At 45.1% G+C, this 17,976-nt stretch overlaps 1 protein-coding gene across 2 annotated transcripts in view; it reads right to left on the reverse strand.

The window, feature by feature from the left end:
* LOC139381922 (inositol polyphosphate-5-phosphatase A-like) overlaps nucleotides 1-17,976 on the reverse strand; it is a 181,753-nt gene that overhangs the window by 54,709 nt on the left and 109,068 nt on the right. For both annotated transcript variants that reach the window (XM_071125783.1, XM_071125784.1), the window contains exons 5-8: nucleotides 14,935-14,998; nucleotides 13,104-13,207; nucleotides 6,182-6,234; nucleotides 5,176-5,295 (exon numbers count right to left, since the gene is read on the reverse strand). In XM_071125783.1, the coding sequence (XP_070981884.1) occupies nucleotides 5,176-5,295; nucleotides 6,182-6,234; nucleotides 13,104-13,207; nucleotides 14,935-14,998 (341 nt within the window). The remainder of the gene's footprint in view (nucleotides 1-5,175; nucleotides 5,296-6,181; nucleotides 6,235-13,103; nucleotides 13,208-14,934; nucleotides 14,999-17,976) is intronic.

The raw sequence follows: 17,976 nt of genomic DNA on the forward strand, positions 1-17,976 counted from the left end.
TACATCCACTAGCCAGTAATCGTGCTTACAAAAAGCGGTTCAACCATGCAAGGAACTTTTCGTCTTAACCATATTACACTCTTGCATTATTCAACAATTCACAAACGTGTGCAGACAATTAAGGGGTTTATTTTCTCTTCCGTACTCTCATTACATTTTAGCTTCAAGACAAAAGCAGTTACTGCTAGCTAACGCTAACACGCCTTCATCAAGTAACGTTACGCTAGCCTATCAAAAATGAATGCGTCATTCAAATTCAACTCTGCGGCACACTACAAAAGCCAATGCAGAGTCATCCATTGGGAGTGTGATTTTAAGAATTTTGGAGAATGTTAACATCGTGAAGAATGTGCTTCTTGACGTCTGGCTCAATGGGCCAGGGGAGGAACCCTGATGTGACCTGTGACACCCAGGGTTGGCCACCCGCTACCAGCGCCCATCCCACCCAGAACCCCCTTCTCCCAACCTACCCAGCTCTCCCAGTTGAGTCATGCCAAAAGGGTGGTTGTGGGGTGTCGCGGTCACACAGAGGTTAGAGGATAAACCAACCCAACAACGTCAAACCCAACGACTGGTCAAATCCCACAGCATTTCTAATAGGGACGCAAACAAACCCAGGGAGGAAGGATGTCAGCCACTGGATCTGGTGGTGTTGGGTGGACTGGTATAGGTGGCGATGCAAGCCGGTCCAACCTCTTCTCAGCAGTAACTCCCATCTGCCAAATCCAACATGCATGGGAGCCACATCTTACAGCCTGTGAACCCATCATATCGACTCATTTTGGCAGATCTCTATTCCGCAGATACATAACTAGGTAAAATGGTTGTAGACAATATACAGTACAATATACTCATTTACGGTTCTTCAATCCCCATGGCTGCAGAGCTAAGAGTGAATGGTGGCTACTTGCTAATGAACTGATTCTATACAGTAGAGACTAACCCCCTGCTGCCCCCAGGCCTCCCAGGGTGAGGAGGCAGTTCACAGTCACGCACTGACACCCCTCTGCACACCACTACCTCCATGAAGGGCTATACTGTATTTGGTCCCTGGCTGAGCTAGCACTGCCCACTAGCCCCTAAACACAACTAGCCACCTAAAGCCTATGCTCCCCTTCAGCCTCTAATGAATTGTGTTGCAAAATTCCAGGAACCTTCAAAAAAAAAAATCTGGTTCCTGCTTATTCCCTCCTGATTTAGGTAATCAGCCAACTGGGATTTGGGAAAGACGTATCGAAAGTTCCTGAAATGTTTCAACCCTACTACTGAATGCCATAAGGCAGCAACCACAGTATTCCCTGTGCCACACAAACACATAGGTCATAGCAGGAGCTTGCATGCAAACCCAAATAAGCATAAGCACATTGAGTCAATCCGATGCTCTTAAAAAAATAAACTATTCTACTATCACATTATTCACCACACCTCCACTAAAACACTAAGTGTATAAACACGTACGCGCACCACACTACTACTACCCTGTCTAATCAATTTATCCGGCTTTTATTGAGGATCTCTCTGCAATTATTCAGTCCTTCTTCCAGCTGAACATGTCTATTGCCTGGAAACAGGCTCTCCTTTCTCTTCTCTTTCAGCCTGTTGTTCTGGGAAAAGCCTTAAAGGAAACGTTTAGATTGGAGGGCTCTTTGAGCTGCTCTGACAGTTGACTGATGACCGTCCATAAAATGACAAAGAATTGCTGTATGGTGGCCAGTGCGGCCCACTGCTTCCCCCTGGGAAACTAATTGCCCCGAATTGTTAACGGCAACATCATTTTTTTGGGGGCCAATCATTGCTTTTCAATGCCTCGAAAATGAGCATGAAACGAGCCTTTTCAGCGAACAAAACAGTTAAATGTCTCCAATGTTGATCAAATTAACTTCAGCTGTGTGACAATGGACTATATTTGTGTGAAAATAACGGCGGGGGACAAAGGGGTTCTTTACAAGATTTCACGGTTGTAATGTAAAACTGTTCTCTCCTGAACCGGACCAGCCACTCAAAGGGAGAGAATAAAAAGGAACACAACTCCAATAAACAAAAGATTTTTAGCTAAAGGAAAAAAAATGGTGTTGATTTGATCTCATAGCTATCATTTCACATGGTTCTTGGCAGCCTGCTTTCCCATCCTCTTGGCCAGAGCCCTGAATTCTGAATTAGCACAGACTCGGCGTCCTCCTCACATCACCAGTCCTTGGCGGAACTAAGCAAACTAGAGGACATTTTACTAGATACAGAGTCATATATATCAATGCTTCCTTACAGGAAAAAGGGTCTGTAACGAGTGTCATAAGGAAGCATTGATATCTACAGATAAAATGTTCTAATGCAGTGGTTGTTATCAAAAACACAATTCCCAAACCAATTTCAGGATCATAAATCAAATGTATATTTCCCATATTAAGAACATAGCATCATTTTTGTATATTCTTCAAAAACAAATGTCTTATATTATGAAGCAATGACGTCAAGGGAAATATTAATATAAAGGGTTAATAACTTTAGATGCCGTTTGAGGCTCACATCTCAGTGAGGGGAAGGCATAGGGGAATAAAAACAGGCAAGGAGGGTATACATTTCAAACAGGACTTTCCCTTCTCTCATGAAGCTGCCGGCCACACATCAGCCAGAGACCGGAGAAGTGCTTTTTTGATGTGACTCAATGGAGAGGTTTGGCTGGCTAAACGCTGTTCCTTCTCAGTATTGTTCCCTGGAGGCCTTGAAGCGCTTTGGAAATAAACACTGCTTAGCAGTTAAAAGGGCCACAGAGGAAGGGGCTTATCAGATGTGTTCTCAAAGGGCCGTAAGCTGCATTATTAGCCAGGGCGCTAGATAAGGGAAGGGGCTGAGGTTGGGCCCAGCCACGGAGCTCACTCCCTAGACTGTCTCACTGACCAGGCTCCTGCACCAGCAGCCCCTCTGGATCTCAGCTGGTGGTGTCCACTTCCCCTCCTTCCCCCCTCCCCACAATGAGAGATTAGAGCTCAGAAAGAGAGAGAAGGGGGGGAGAGGAGGCTTTGGCTATAGATATTCACCCTCTCCCTTTTCCTCCTCTCTTTCTGGGGTAGGAGTCAGAGTTAGGACAATGGCCAAAATGACGGTTCCCAACCGGCCGCTGAATGGGAACACTGTTGGAGGTAGCGCTTCATTCAAAGCCGGCCTGGGCACATTGTCCTCCCCGATCGGCGGAGGAGAATGGAGTTCGCTGGTGGCTGCCAAAAGGTTAGCAGCTCCTGTGAAAGGAGCAGCCCATTATGCACTGCCCCTAACAGAGCCCAGGGTCTTTTGTCTCCCCCCCCTCCCCCGGCCCAGCCAGCTTTTTCACTCTCAGGCAGGCCGGATCTGTGCCCAAGTGTTTCCCCAAAGTGAGCGATTGAGGCGCGATGCCCCCCTTCACCCCCTGCATGGGATACCAGCCTAGTCCGAACATAGGCCTACACCTCCCATACCCCTTAGGTTACTCCTCCCACCTCCCGAAAAAGGGCAAAAATCCCCTGCCATTGTCACCTTTTAATGATATGTCCCAGGAATTAACAGTGAAGGACACCTTCTGAGCACAAGAGGACTTAGAGGAGGGGAGCGTGGAAACTGCCACTCACCAGCCCAGTGCTATTCACTCTCCACCAGAAAACGCGCCATTTAGCCGTATTTATGAGGCGACTTTTACAAATAAATCAACTTCAAGAACATGACGAAAGCGTAGAAAATACGGTCAAAACCCTCAATGTAAACAACAAGCTACTTCATTATGCCCATAAATCCAGGTAAATTATGGTTCATATTTTTATATATATATATATATATATATATATATTTTTTTTTTTAAAAGCTAACCATTTTCCCAAAACACCCCCCACTTCCCTGTCCATTAAACGCAAAGCATTCTTTCATCAAAACGAAAGCATGAAGGAGGGGGGAAATTATTATCTTGGAAATACATAAAACACTACATAAAACGCTAATTCACGAGGTGCCAAAACCCTTGATAATACATGGAGGCCATATGCATGCAGTTATTCAAAGTGGAAGGAGATGAAAGACGCTGTGCATTCAGACACCATTTCAAATGGTGGTGGGGGGGGGGGCGTAATGCAGGGCTGCCACGTAGCTTTTATTTGGTGTTAGCATGACCAGGTAAAGAGCAAAGGGCCACTAGAACACTACATCATCCCTCTCCACTGTCAATGGACGTCACATAAATCACATTAGTGGGAACGGCTCTCATGTTTTCTTAGAGGGGTCTTTGGGTGCAGGACGAAGGATTCTCTGCTGGTAGAGAGGTGAGCGTGTTGCTCGGGGTCGAATGGAAAGGAGGAGAGGACGGTGAGAGGCGATATTGAGAGAATGGTGAACGCAGAGATGGAGAGGATACTGAGAGGAAAGATGAAGATAATTGGTGGAGAGGTTATAGGTTATATCCTTCCTGTTTGGCCCTGTCCGGGGGTGTCATCGGATGGGGCCACAGTGTCTCCTGACCCCTCCTGTCTCAGCCTCCAGTATTTATGCTGCAGTAGTTTATGTGTCGGGGGGGCTAGGGTCAGTTTGTTATATCTGGAGTACTTCTCCTGTCCTATCCGGTGTCCTGTGTGAATTTAAGTATGCTCTCTCTAATTCTCTCTTTCTTTCTCTCGGAGGACCTGAGCCCTAGGACCATGCCTCAGGACTACCTGACATGATGACTCCTTGCTGTCCCCAGTCCACCTGGCCGTGCTGCTGCTCCAGTTTCAACTGTTCTGCCTGTGATTATTATTATTTGACCATGCTGGTCATTTATGAACATTTGAACATCTTGGCCATGTTCCGTTATAATCTCCACCCGGCACAGCCAGAAGATGACTGGCCACCCCACATAGCCTGGTTCCTCTCTAGGTTTCTTCCTAGGTTTTGGCCTTTCTAGGGAGTTTTTCCTAGCCACTGTGCTTCTACACCTGCATTGCTTGCTGTTTGGGGTTTTAGGCTGGGTTTCTGTACAGCACTTTGAGATATCAGCTGATGTACGAAGGGCTATATAAATACATTTGATTTGATTTAGGTGGAGAGAATATAGGGAGATGAGATGTGGAAAGAGGAGTGGGTGGAGAGATGGAAATAACGGCGAGAGGCTAGATGGAGAAGGGACAGAGAAAATAGTTGCAGAGATGAGATGGCGAGAATAAGGAGGAGCGTGCCAGTCACCTATCTAAGACGAAGCCCAGGGCCTTCTGTCTCGTCCCGGAGTAGACTGAGGGGCTCTTCTCCCAAGCCAGTATGTTGGAGGCATCGTGGAACAAGTGGATGTTGACCAGGTCAAAAGCACTGGGAGGGGACAGAGAGAGACTTATGTTAGTTGGACCCCAGGTAATTTCAGTTTGAGACCCCTGAACTACATGACTGACCTCTTGGCCTGTGGACCACGGGTATGGTTGTGTGAATGGAGCAGTGAGATGAATTTGTCTCGCCGCACTACAGGCAGACTGACATGTCCATTTCCCTCCTGGTAGTGCTACTGTTGCTAAGCCCGTCTCATCGATCTACTATATCAATCTCTGTAACTGTTTTTCTCAGAACGTCTCACCTCAAGACGCTTATGCTGTTGACAAACTTCTAAATAAATACGCAAAATGTCCCCCTCACCCGTGTCCCTCTCGGTCATCCCTGTCCCCCTCTCTCTCTCTCTCTGTCTCTTCCTCCAAGTGCCTGTCTCGAGTCATGCCTGCCTCATTTAGAATGTTACCGTTTCAGCCCTTTTGTTCTCACGTCATCCTTCTATTAGATTACGACCCCCCCCCCCCCCCCCCCGCCCCGCCCAAACGTTTGTATTCATCTCGCACAGGTTCAATTGTATGTAATGTTTTCTGTCATCTGTCATATGCAACTGCTGACTAACGCGATTAGGCCTAATCCAATCCTGGCCCGTTCCTAGCTCGCTGTCGGTTGGGAGAGAGGGAGCGAAGTAAAGTCTCTCTCTCTAGGGAAGACTGACTCTATCTGTCTATGAAGAACGGACCTGCAAAGCCCCATGGGATATACCCTATGGATAGAGGGGTAAAGCCAAAGTGACAGGTACTGCGAGTGATACTGCTAGGCTTTACAGGTAGTCGCAGTTGGACGTGACGCTGAAATGCACCTGGATGAAAAGCTGATATTCAATTTGATCCTAAGTGTAGCGTGAGGTGTAACATGAGATGTGCTAGAAACTCACCAGTCAGCCAGAGCCCATCGAGTCCTGATAAAGCCTTTTCTGGACCACTTGCACTGCAACATAGGGAGGATACACATGCAGACTGAACGTTAGCATTGATAGCATGGAATTGAAACGTACTGCAGTGCACCAACAATCTCAACTGGCATACATAGCCAGTGTGGGCTTACAAACGCATAGAATCATTTCACTATGATTCTAATCATTACTATACAGCATATCAATTTCCCCTGTATTTACATATTTGTCTAACCTGAGCCTCATAATATATAACATAAGCCATTTAGCAGACTAAATGATCCTAAGCGACTTACAGTCATTTATGTATGGGTGGTCACGGGAATTTAGCCCACTATACCGTGGTTGCAAGTACCATGCTCTACCAGCTGAGCTACAGAGGACCAGCACTGTCATGACAATGGGAAAACAGTATGACTTCCAAAGTGTTCTAGTGGCCTGACCTAAAGCCACCTGGTCAACCTCCTATAGCCTCACCCCATAGTGCTACTAACTGAGGGAATTACCCGGTCAGGAGTCCCGGCTCTCACACAGCATATGATTTACCATGAAGCTCGTTATTGAACGAGAGAAAAATTGACGCTTGCAACCGTCCTAATTTTGAACGCATAAATAAATAAATATTCCAGGGGCTTTCTGAGCATCCTAATGGGGAGTTAACCGTGGTGATGAATAAACTAATTATGGCCCAGGTCACATAATTACAAATTGACTCATTTTATTTAAAAACTTAGATGCAATTTTAAAGGCCTGAGAGGTATTTGATTGCATCTCACATCCTTCAATCTGCATTAGTACAAGATGAACTGTATCAAATTGAATTACATTAGCATACTTGAATTAATCTATACCGCCTGGCCCAATTATACCCCACTGTCCAATATTGTGTGTGTTTGAGGTAAATCTAAATCGTTTTCCCATGAACGGAGTGCACTCAAATATTTTGTGATCATTTTAAAAAGACAAATAATAAAACGAATAGTTTACACGATGTTGTCGTCAAAAATAAAATACACGAGGAAGTACTTCTACCTTCAACAAAACAAACACAGATGTTTCAAGGATATTGATTCAGTAATCACATTGTGACATTTAGGTGGTAAGAAGAGGTTTTTATGCATCATATTAACCCGACTTCCTGAGGGAGATTCATGTTCACTGTGATATATGTGATGTGTGATGACTTTAATAAAGAGAGGATGCGGAAGAGGAGGAAGAGGATGGCGGGGAGGGGAGTGAGGAGGCGAGGAGAGGATGGGCTCCAAACCTGCACTCTTAATGCAGCGCGAAATACATTTCATCTAAAATGTAATTTAAAGAGCCATTAACTACAATCATAACATTTAAATCCATCACTTCCTGTCGTGCAACCTCAGATTGCCCCGCTTCCTCCTCCTATGACTGATTGACCCTTGTCGCCTTGTTTGGCTATGGCACCGCGCACACACGCACACACACCCCTCCATTCATCAACACACAGTGTTGTCACACGGGCCTGGGAAATTCACAGACAGAGTGACAACCAACTACCATGTACCCAATCAAATACAAGAGTGTAATGTCTGCCTAAATGACTACAGTATGTGTTACAGGGCCAGGAAAACACCTGGGTCCTAGTGATTAAAATGTACATGCCCTATTGCTCTAGGTAAGACAAGTTGAAAAGCTGGGGGGGGGTGACACAGGCTGAGGGTGAAGGCAGTAAAGGATTGAGGCTGACCTTCCATGGCCAGTGATGGGGTCCCCAGACTGTGACAGTGATGAACGGCTGTAGAGTGGGGGTCAGCCATGACAGCCAGGCTCCCAGCCGACACGGGACGGAGAGGCGAGTAGTGGAGAGCGGGCTATGGGGCCATCAAATGGATTCCCCATTACAGGAAGCGGCACTATAAAACTCCCCACTTGTGTCCATTGGAAGTTTTCAGTTCCACTATCAAATGTCACGCGTGTCACGGTGGCACACACACACTCCCATCTCCCCAGTCCTTCTTTAAATGTATTTGTTGACCTTTCCTATATCTCAGCTGAGACCCCCCCCCCACGCATCCCCACTCAGACAGGGATCCCATCAAATAAGAAAGAGGGGTCTTTAGACTAGGGTGGGTTTTACAGGACTGGAAAGATAAGAGAGATGTAAATGGGAAAAATAATCTGACCAACTGGGGACATTTTGCCAGTCCCCACAAGGAAAAAAGCTTTTTCGGGTTAGAATTAGTGTTAGATTTAGGTTTAGCGGTTAAAGGCAAGGGACATTTTGTATGGGAATCAATTGTGTTAGTAAAACAAGACTGTGTGTGTGTGTGTGTGTGGTGGGATTGAGGGGGGTCTCTGATTAAAATGTCCCAAACCAGTGCTGTGTAGAGGGTGAAGGGAAGGACAAGTCCTTTATAGAGACAGTGGAGACTGAGGGGGGGGGGACATAACAGGGGCTTGGGAAAGGGATAGGTAGCCAATGGGACAAATATAGCTGGATTCTCTAGCCCACCTATTTCTCTCAAAATGGATCCTAGCAGCTAAGTCTTGGATTGTCTCTGGACCACGGACAGAAACAATACCACTTTCCCATTTAAAGGGACGGTGACTTGCCATGAAAATTGGAATTCCATGGCTGCCACATAACCATAATATAAGAGTTTACAAAAGGGTACTAAAAGGGTGTCTGACTGTAGTCCACAACCAATGCTTTTATGAGCCGATGTGTGATAGAGAACAAGAAATACAAACTTATATGGACAATGATCACTTCCGTCCAATGGGAAGGGGACCTTAAGGTCTCGGTCGTGTACTTTATTTGTATAAGCAAATGACAAATCCTTATGATGGCATTTTTGGGGGGGAAGCATGCATTACTGCACCAAACAAAAAATACATACAGTGGGGCAAAAAAGTATTTAGTCAGCCACCAATTGTGCAAGTTCTCCCACTTAAAAAGATGAGAGAGGCCTGTAATCATAGGTTTCATCATAGGTACACTTCAACTATGACAGACAAAATGAGAAAACAAAATCCAGAAAATCACATTGTAGGATTTTTTATGAATTTATTTGCAAATTATGGTGGAATAACTCACAGTCTGGGGAGTATGAAGGCAGTGTGTTTTGCATACAGTGAGGGAGAGGTTGTCATTTAAACAGACTCAACCTAAGGGACTTGGGGTCACAGTAGGGTCCTGTTCACCTCAATTGGGGACATGGAGGTCTACATGGGACAGCAAGGGAGGGTATGTGTGTGACACAAGGTCCGACACACCCACCCACACCGACCAACCCAAGTGCACTCAAATCTAAGAGAAGCCAGGAAATGTCATTTTGTCTCGGTTGCATTGCTGGTATTTAACCAGCTCTGCCACTCAAACAGGGACTGTACCGACCAAGCCCCTCCCACCACGATGTCAGCAGGCCATCTAGTGACAGTTTATTAATGGTGGACTGTAAAGGTAATGCTCAAGTGGAGAAAGAGAGGTGTTACGTCTCCGACAAGCCGCCTAAACTGCCTGCTGCTACATTCTACTGCATCACCTCTATGGGATGTAAAAAAATAAAATAAAAAAGTAAATCATATAGAATCCAATGGAAAATAACGTGTCTTAACCCATGCTCTCTGTAACGCACATATTCTAAGCTCCTGGCGAGGCCTTTTTTCTTGTTTATCACGATCCATGTGTGTATGCATGTCTTAGAATTTGGCTACACAACACTCAGACCCAGAGCGGTACCCTGCAGAACCCAGTTGGGACCACATTGCGGGGCCTGTGGCGGTCCTTCTTGTCCCAGATCCCATGTTAATAGGATTCCTTAAGGCTGTAGATGGATGGCAAATCTAGGCGGTTTCATCTACTAAAAGACAGCATAAATCACCATGGGAAGAAGCGGGGACGAGGCAGGGGTTATCGCGCGCCTGACTTCCTCATGAGATCTCTGCATTAAACCATTAGTGAAATTAATTCATCTTTCATAAGAGGTTTGAGCAGTATTTGTGATCTATGATAACAACCAATTTCTCACTAGCCGGGCGTGGGGGGGACAAGGAAAAAAATAGTGAGCCCTGATAGACTACACAAATCTGCTCTTTTTAAATGGGCTAACATTATCTGGAGTGCTGCTCTCGGAAGCATCATCCAAGATTCATAACCCAGCCGCGAAAGAGGAATAGAGAGGAATAAAGAGGAATAAATCAGGGAGCAAACTTTTCTCTTCCATCTCGCTTTTAGCTTCGCTCCCGGTGTTGTTTGGTTTTGCCACTCGTCTTCGTAACTCACCGAACACCGCTTTCTTGTCATAATTGTAAACGACTTCACGCCTCAATCGACGTAATTGGTTTTAGATCATCTGCGAAAATGGCAAACTGGGGAACTCCAAGGTGGGGTGGAAGAGAAAGAGAGTGAGTGTGTGTGTGTGTGTGTGTGTGTGTGTGAGAAAGAGGCAGAAATTGGGAGACTGCGTCTGTGAAAGGCCGTATCCATCTCCTTTGCATATATTTGAGGAGGCGGCCGGTGGAGCGCGGTTGACAGATGAGCGGGGAGTATGGGGATGACACGCGGGCGGTCACGCTCTTTATTACTATATCAGCACAGCGCGACGCTACCTTATGATGTGGACCAAGCAGAGGAACCCACAGAACGAACAGACAGACACAGGCTGCATTACAAAGCATGGCGAGCAACCAAATGAAAGACTTTGCAATTGCTGCCATCTCAATCTTTCACTGTTCAACTGAGCCTTGTAATTAATTAGCTTTTTGAGGGAACGTAAACTAAAGAAAAAATTCTGAAACCGAAATAACTGTCTTTTGTGAAAATGCTAAATAGTAAAGGAAAGTACTCCATAGATGAAATACACTGCCATAAATGTGTAATGGTACCAATAGTCATGTTTTACTTATTTTATAAAACATATAGTTGTTGAAGAGTTGAAGTCAGAAGTTTACATACACCTTAGCCAAGTACATTTAAACTCAGTTTGTCACAAATCCTGACATTTAATCCTAGTAAAAATTCCCTGTCAGGTAGGATCACATCTTTTATTTTAAGAATGCGAAATGTCAGAATAATAGTAGAGAGAATTATTTATTTCAGCTTTTATTTCTTTCATCACATTCACAGTGGGTCAGACGTTTACATACACTCAATTAGTATTTGGTATCATTGCCTTTAAATTGTTTAACTTGGGTCAAACGTTTCGGGTAGCCTTCCACAAGCTTCCCACAATAAGTTGGGTGAATTTTGGCCCATTCCTCCTGACAGAGCTGGTGTAACTGAGCCTCCTTGCTCGGAACACACACTTTCTCAGTTCTGCCCACATACTTTCTACAGGATTGAGGTCAGGGCTTTGTGATGGCCACTCCAATACCTTGACTTTGTTGTCCTTGAGCCATTTTGCCACAACTTTGGAAGTTTGCTTGGGGTCATTGTTCATTTGGAAGATCCATTTGCGACCGAGCTTTAACTTCCTGACTGATGTCTTGAGATGTTGCTTCAATATATCCACATAATTTTCCTACCTCATGATGCCAGTCCCTCCTGCAGCAAAGCACCCCCACAACATGATGCTGCCACCCCTGTGCTTCACAGTTGGCTTGCAAGCCTCCCCCTCCTCCAAACATAACGATGGTCATTATGGCCAAACATTATTTTTGAGAGGACATCCAGAGGACATTTCTTCAAAATATACGATCTTTGTCCCCATGTGCAGTTGCAAACCGTAGTCATTTTTATGGCGGGTTTGGAGCAGTGGCTTCATCCTTGCTGAGCGGCCTTTCAGGTTATGTTGATATAGGACTCATTTGACTGTGGATATAGATACTTTTGTACCTGTTTCCTCCAGCATCTTCACAAGGTCCTTTGCTGTTGTTCTGGGATTGATTTGCACTTTTCACACCAAAGAATGTTCACTTCTAGGAGACAGAACACATCTCCTTCCTGAGCGGTATTACGGCTGCGTGGTCCCATGGTGTTTATACTTGTGTACTATTGTTTGTACAGATGAACGTGGTACCTTCAGGCATTTGGAAATTGTTCCCAAGGATGAACCAGACTTGTGGAGGTCTACAATTTTTTTTCTGAGGTGTTGGCTGATTTCTTTTGATTTTCCCATGATGTCAAGCAAAGAGGCACTGAGTTTGAAGGTAGGCCTTGAAATACATCCACAAGTACACCTCCAATTGATTCAAATTCTGTAAGTTAGCCTATCAGAAGCTTCTTATTGCCATGGCATCATTTTCTGGAATTTTCCTAGCTGTTTAGAGGCACAGTCAACTTAGTGTATGTAAACGTCTGGCCCACTTGAATTGTGATTGAGTTATAAGTTAAATAATCTATGTGTCTGTAAACAATTGTTGGAAAAATTACTTGTGTGATGCACAAAGTAGATGTCCTAACCGACTTGCCAAAACTATAGTTTGTTAACAAGAAATGTGTGGAGTGGTTGAAAAACGAGTTTTAATGACTCCAACCTAAGTGTATGTAAACTTCCGACTTCAACTGTACCTATTTTTTTAAATATTATGCAACATAAATAATTTTGATATGAAAAAATGTCAAAAACTATGCTACGCAAAAAGTGTTGCAAGTCCCAACAATTGTGCATTGTGAAATTTAGAAAGTAAATGTTTTTTTTTTTTTTTTTTTTTAAGTTTAAGCTATCAGCAATATGTTTTCAGCTCTTGCAATACCTATTGCATTATGGGGACTAAATGCAACCACCCAAAATGTATTGTCAAGCTCCATGCCTTGCCTAAGTCATAAGTTATCTTTTTTTAAGATTGCGAAGTCATGTCACATTGCTGTGTAGTGTACATTACTGACGGCACTACTGTATATCAATCAAAGTCCCAGCACTTCAGGATGCAGTAGAGGCCGAGAGACAGTCCCACTCAGTCACCACAGCAACAGTGAAGTGATACACACCTCAGGGAAGTAGTCTTGAGGAAACTTCTCCTTCTCCAACATGGGTGTGCTCTCTAGTGTGTCTGAGTAGATCTCTTTCCCAACCACCTTCTTGAATTTCTTGGCTAAGGGGAAGAACACAGACAAAGAAAGCCAAAGAGGACGTATTAATACAAGACAAGCTAGCCGTTTAAGAGGCTATGATTCGCAGTCCAAACCTACTAATGTAGTTTAACCTACTAAGCAGTTTTGTAGATATAGATGTAGTCATGCGTGCATAAATCTAGGGCTTCATCAGGCTACTACTCCACCTGCTGGTTGTAAGTGGAAGTATCTATAGAGGTTCTCCTGCACAGATTATCCACGTCTACCCTGTCTAAGATCAGGTTGCGTGTTGTTCTTCCACGGAGGCCTTAGACGATCCGTTGTTGAGGCGATCCAAATAGCACTGGGATGGGCAACTTTGATGGGTGTGTGTGGGGGGGGACCACAAAACTGAACTCATCATGAGGGGCAGCAGTGGCTCGCGGGTCTGTGTACCCACATCCATACCCAAACACGCAGCCAGAGCAGGCACCAGACTTTTGGGGGCCCTACGTTATATTTTGTTGGGGCAATTTGCTGTGGAAATTGCACCTTGTGTATTCTGTATATTCTAACAACAGGAAGTTGAGATATATATAAAAAATAAAAAAAATGTTTTCTGTGGGAGATTGATCCGCGGGCCTAAAAAACGGGGGGCCCCCCCAATCCATGAAACAGCGTGATGCCGTGACCTATACTCATAAGATCAGTGTCAGAGATCTTGAACTAAATGAAGGTTCCTAGAACTAAAGGGTCTTCCTCTCGGATCAAAGGGGAGTATGTTTTACATGGCGCTATGCCCTTCAGTCACACGAAGTTACAAACATTCAAAAGGCGGAAAATATCTCAGAGGTCAAAACGGTTTGGCATGGCAGAGATCTGACACTGATCCTATGAGTCATGGGTCATGGCCTCTGCGTAAGTGCAAAACATAACCTGAACTGGGGTCAGAGCCTAAAAACAACTTCCACAGTCACGTGACACCTGGAACCGTTTCCATGAAGAGTCTCAGAGTAGCAGGGCTGATCTAGGATCCGTTTGGACTAGATTATAATGAATGGACAGAGGGTACCTGATCAGCAATCCTACTCTGAGACGCTTAATGGATTAATATGGATCCTGGCAAATGCGGCATAGTTCTTTACCAAGGAAGCAGGTGAAACGATTGATGTAGGCTACAAAGTGAACATTTTTATTCAGTCCAGTAATATATTGTCCTAATCCCATGTAAGAGAAGCATGTTGTTTTCCGAGGGGGTTTGACGGGTGAAGGTTGAGGGTGCGAGCGTATATGCCTGCTGATGTGTGTGTGCGTGTGTGTATCCATGTCCGCATGCATGTGTGTGTCCTCTCGCGTTCCCCCCCCTCGCCCCGTCCTTCACTGGGGGTGAGTGCATGGTGCTAATGCTGACTCTGGTGTAATGGGAACGACGTTGTGGCTCCACATCTATATCCCCTCTTTTAATTAGCCTGGCCGCCGGGCCCCTGGCCCTCTGACACCCCGGGCTGATGAGAGCGCCGTAACTGTCCAATAACCTCTGTACACAATTACCGTGGAGCCCGAAATCTCATGAATTAAATCCTAATATTAACAAGCATTACCATTCTATCGCTCACTTTACGTTATCTTCCCCAGTCAATGTCAACTGTACTGGTTTTGATGGAAGTGGTGATGGGCCGTGTAGGGTGTTATACGGAGGGGGGACTGTGAGAGAGCAGGAGTGGAGATTTCATTGGGGGAGGGGGGGGGGGGGGGGGGGGCGACTCACCTTTGAAATCAAACTGCTGGATGTTTTTCAATGATTCGTGAAGGAAGTAGCAACTTCCTAGTGCCTGGAAAAGAAAAAGAGAGGGTGTGAGATGTGGGAGAATTGTTCCCCCACCATTCAGTCAGAGATGATTGGAAAATAACGAACCACAAAATGTTACTGCGCAATAGAAATAAAGATTGGAGCTTCGTACTCCCTGGAACCATTCATTTGTAGAGTTTTGATGTGGAGAGCAACAAGGTATAACACTAACCATCCCAGGCAACAGATCACACCACTATTCCCCACAGCAGATATCGAATGAAAATCCCGTCAATGGAATATACAAGCAATATAAGTAGTGTGTTGTATACTATCAGTGTAGGGAACTATCAGCACAGTGCAGTGCATTCAATACAGAGTCCTCAGACCCTACACTTGGTACAAGTCCTCCTGATGTGAAGAATAAATCATGCCAGTTGATCAAAGGACACATTCAGAGGGACTTTGGAACATCCAAAGACCTACTTCAATAGGATTCAAATAGTAATTTCTGAAAAGAACAATCAAAACACAAAAGCTTCCCCAGTCTGTAGACAACCCAAACAAACTCACTGAGGGGAAAAAAATACAATGCAGGGGATTTGATGCAGTTCACAGTCCACTACACCACGACATGCTTTCTCCGTGCTTTTTACTGTCCCCTTCACATCCATGCAGTAGAGGAAAAGACTGCTCTTGGTCCTCTGGGTCTTTGAGATAGTGAGCCCTCAGCCCTTGCTTGAGGGTTATTTAGTCATTGTTCCTGCTGCCCACAACCCTCCTTTCTCTTCCTACATTGCAGCACACAAAGCACAGAGAGGAAAAGAGAGGTTAGAAAGAGATATTAGGGAGAGAAGGAGAGAGGCTGAATGACAACACAAACGGGTGAGAGCGAGAGTGTGTGTGTGTCAGAGAGAGAGCGCGGAGAAACTCCCAAAATACTGCAGTAGACCAGTTAAGTCATGTGCAGGTAGTGGACTGGGTAGTGGTGGGACAAGGAAGGACGCATGAGATGCAGAGAGAGAGAGGGAAAAGAGAGAGGCATACGTCTCCCTAGAGGGGAGAAGACGGACACCAGCGGGAGAGAGAGAGAGCGAGGATAGTCCGATTTTGTGCCGTTGTCCTTTGAGGCGCGGAGCAGACGCCCTCTCTGGCAGGGGGGAGAGTTTGGGGGCTCGCCGGGCCGGCCCTGCATTATTTATGAGCGCCGGGACATCTTGAGATTAAACATAGGCTGATTTGTCAAAAGCACAAACATGAGGTCCTGCCCATCTCCTTGACACGGAGGAACATCCAACGGAAAACACTGTCGCACATTTAACTGACGAGAACAGTGGCCGGTGACCCAGGCCCACCGCTGCACACTGCTCCTTCCATCTTCCTCCCTCCTTTTTCTGAAGGACAGAAAAGTGAGGGATGGAGGAAAAGCGGGTGGACTCGAGGTCAACTTTCCCCACAGCAGCAGGACGACTTCCATGACGTTTATTTGTCTTCGCTTTTCTTTGTTATTTTTCACCTCAAACTGCCACTGACAGAGTGGGGGGGGGGGGGGGGGACATGAGGGGGAGAAACTGTGCTAGAAGTCAAAATGATACTTCTGCTATTGTTTTTGTTGTTGCTGCTGCTTATTTTTTATTTGGTATCGACCCAGAATAAATAGTAATAAATAGGCTCGGGCGATATACCGTACACTGGGGTAATTCATAACACAGACGGTCCGATTTTCAATACCGTTCCCCAAAAATATTTGGGTTTTATTACATTTTAGGGGTGTTGGCGTCACCCCCGTCTCACGTGCTATGCCACTGCTTACAACCATAAGTTAAGTATAACTATAAGAAATCAAAGATGTGTCAAATCAATTATATCCAGCTAACGAGTCCAGCTATGCATTTGGTTTCCTAGCTTGCTAACTGTGGCTAGATGTCCAGATCAAGCTTCTTGCTTACAGCAGAGAAATTCAATCCCCTCCTGGAGGAAGATCCCTGTACCTAAATTGTTTTGTGCGTCAACATATACAGTGGGGCAAAAAAGTATTTAGTCAGCCACCAATTGTGCAAGTTCTCCCACTTAAAAAGATGAGAGGCCTGTAATTTTCATCATAGGTACACTTCAACTATGACAGACAAAATTAGAAAAAAATTCAGGAAAATCACATTGTAGGATTTTTTATGAATTTATTTGCAAATTATGGTGGAAAATAAGTATTTGGTCAATAACAAAAGTTTCTCAATACTTGTTATTTACCCTTTGTTGGCAATGACAGAGATGAAACGTTTTCTGTAAGTCTTCACAAGGTTTTCACACACTGTTGCTGGTATTTTGGCCCATTCCTCCATGCAGATCTCCTCTAGAGCAGTGATGTTTTGGAGCTGTTGCTGGGCAACACGGACTTTCAACTCCTTGCAAAGATTTTCTGTGGGGTTGAGATCTGGAGACTGGCTAGGCCACTCCAGGACCTTGAAATGCTTCTTACGAAGCCACTCCTTCGTTGCCCGGGCAGTGTGTTTGGGATCATTGTCATGCTGAAAGACCCGGCCACGTTTCATCTTCAATGCCCTTGCTGATGGAAGGGGGTTTTCACTCAAAATCTCACGATACATGGCCCCATTCATTCTTTCCTTTACACCGATCAGTCGTCCTGGTCCCTTTGCAGAAAAACAGCCCCAAAGCATGATGTTTCCACCCCCATGCTTCACAGTATGTATGGTGTTCTTTGGATGCAACTCAGCATTCTTTGTCCTCCAAACACAACGAGTTGAGTTTTTACCAAAAAGTTATATTTTGGTTTCATCTGACCATATGACATTCTCCCAATCTTCTTCTGGATCATCCAAATGCTCTCTAGCAAACTTCAGACGGGCCTGGACATGTACTGGCTTAAGCAGGGGGACACGTCTGGCACTGCAGGATTTGAGTCCCTGGCGGCGTAGTGTGTTACTGATGGTAGGCTTTGTTACTTTGGTCCCAGCTCTCTGTAGGTCATTCACTAGGTTCTGGGATTTTTGCTCACCGTTCTTG

The sequence above is a fragment of the Oncorhynchus clarkii genome, chromosome 23 (genome assembly GCF_045791955.1).
Source record: "Oncorhynchus clarkii lewisi isolate Uvic-CL-2024 chromosome 23, UVic_Ocla_1.0, whole genome shotgun sequence".
NCBI lineage: Eukaryota > Metazoa > Chordata > Actinopteri > Salmoniformes > Salmonidae > Oncorhynchus > Oncorhynchus clarkii.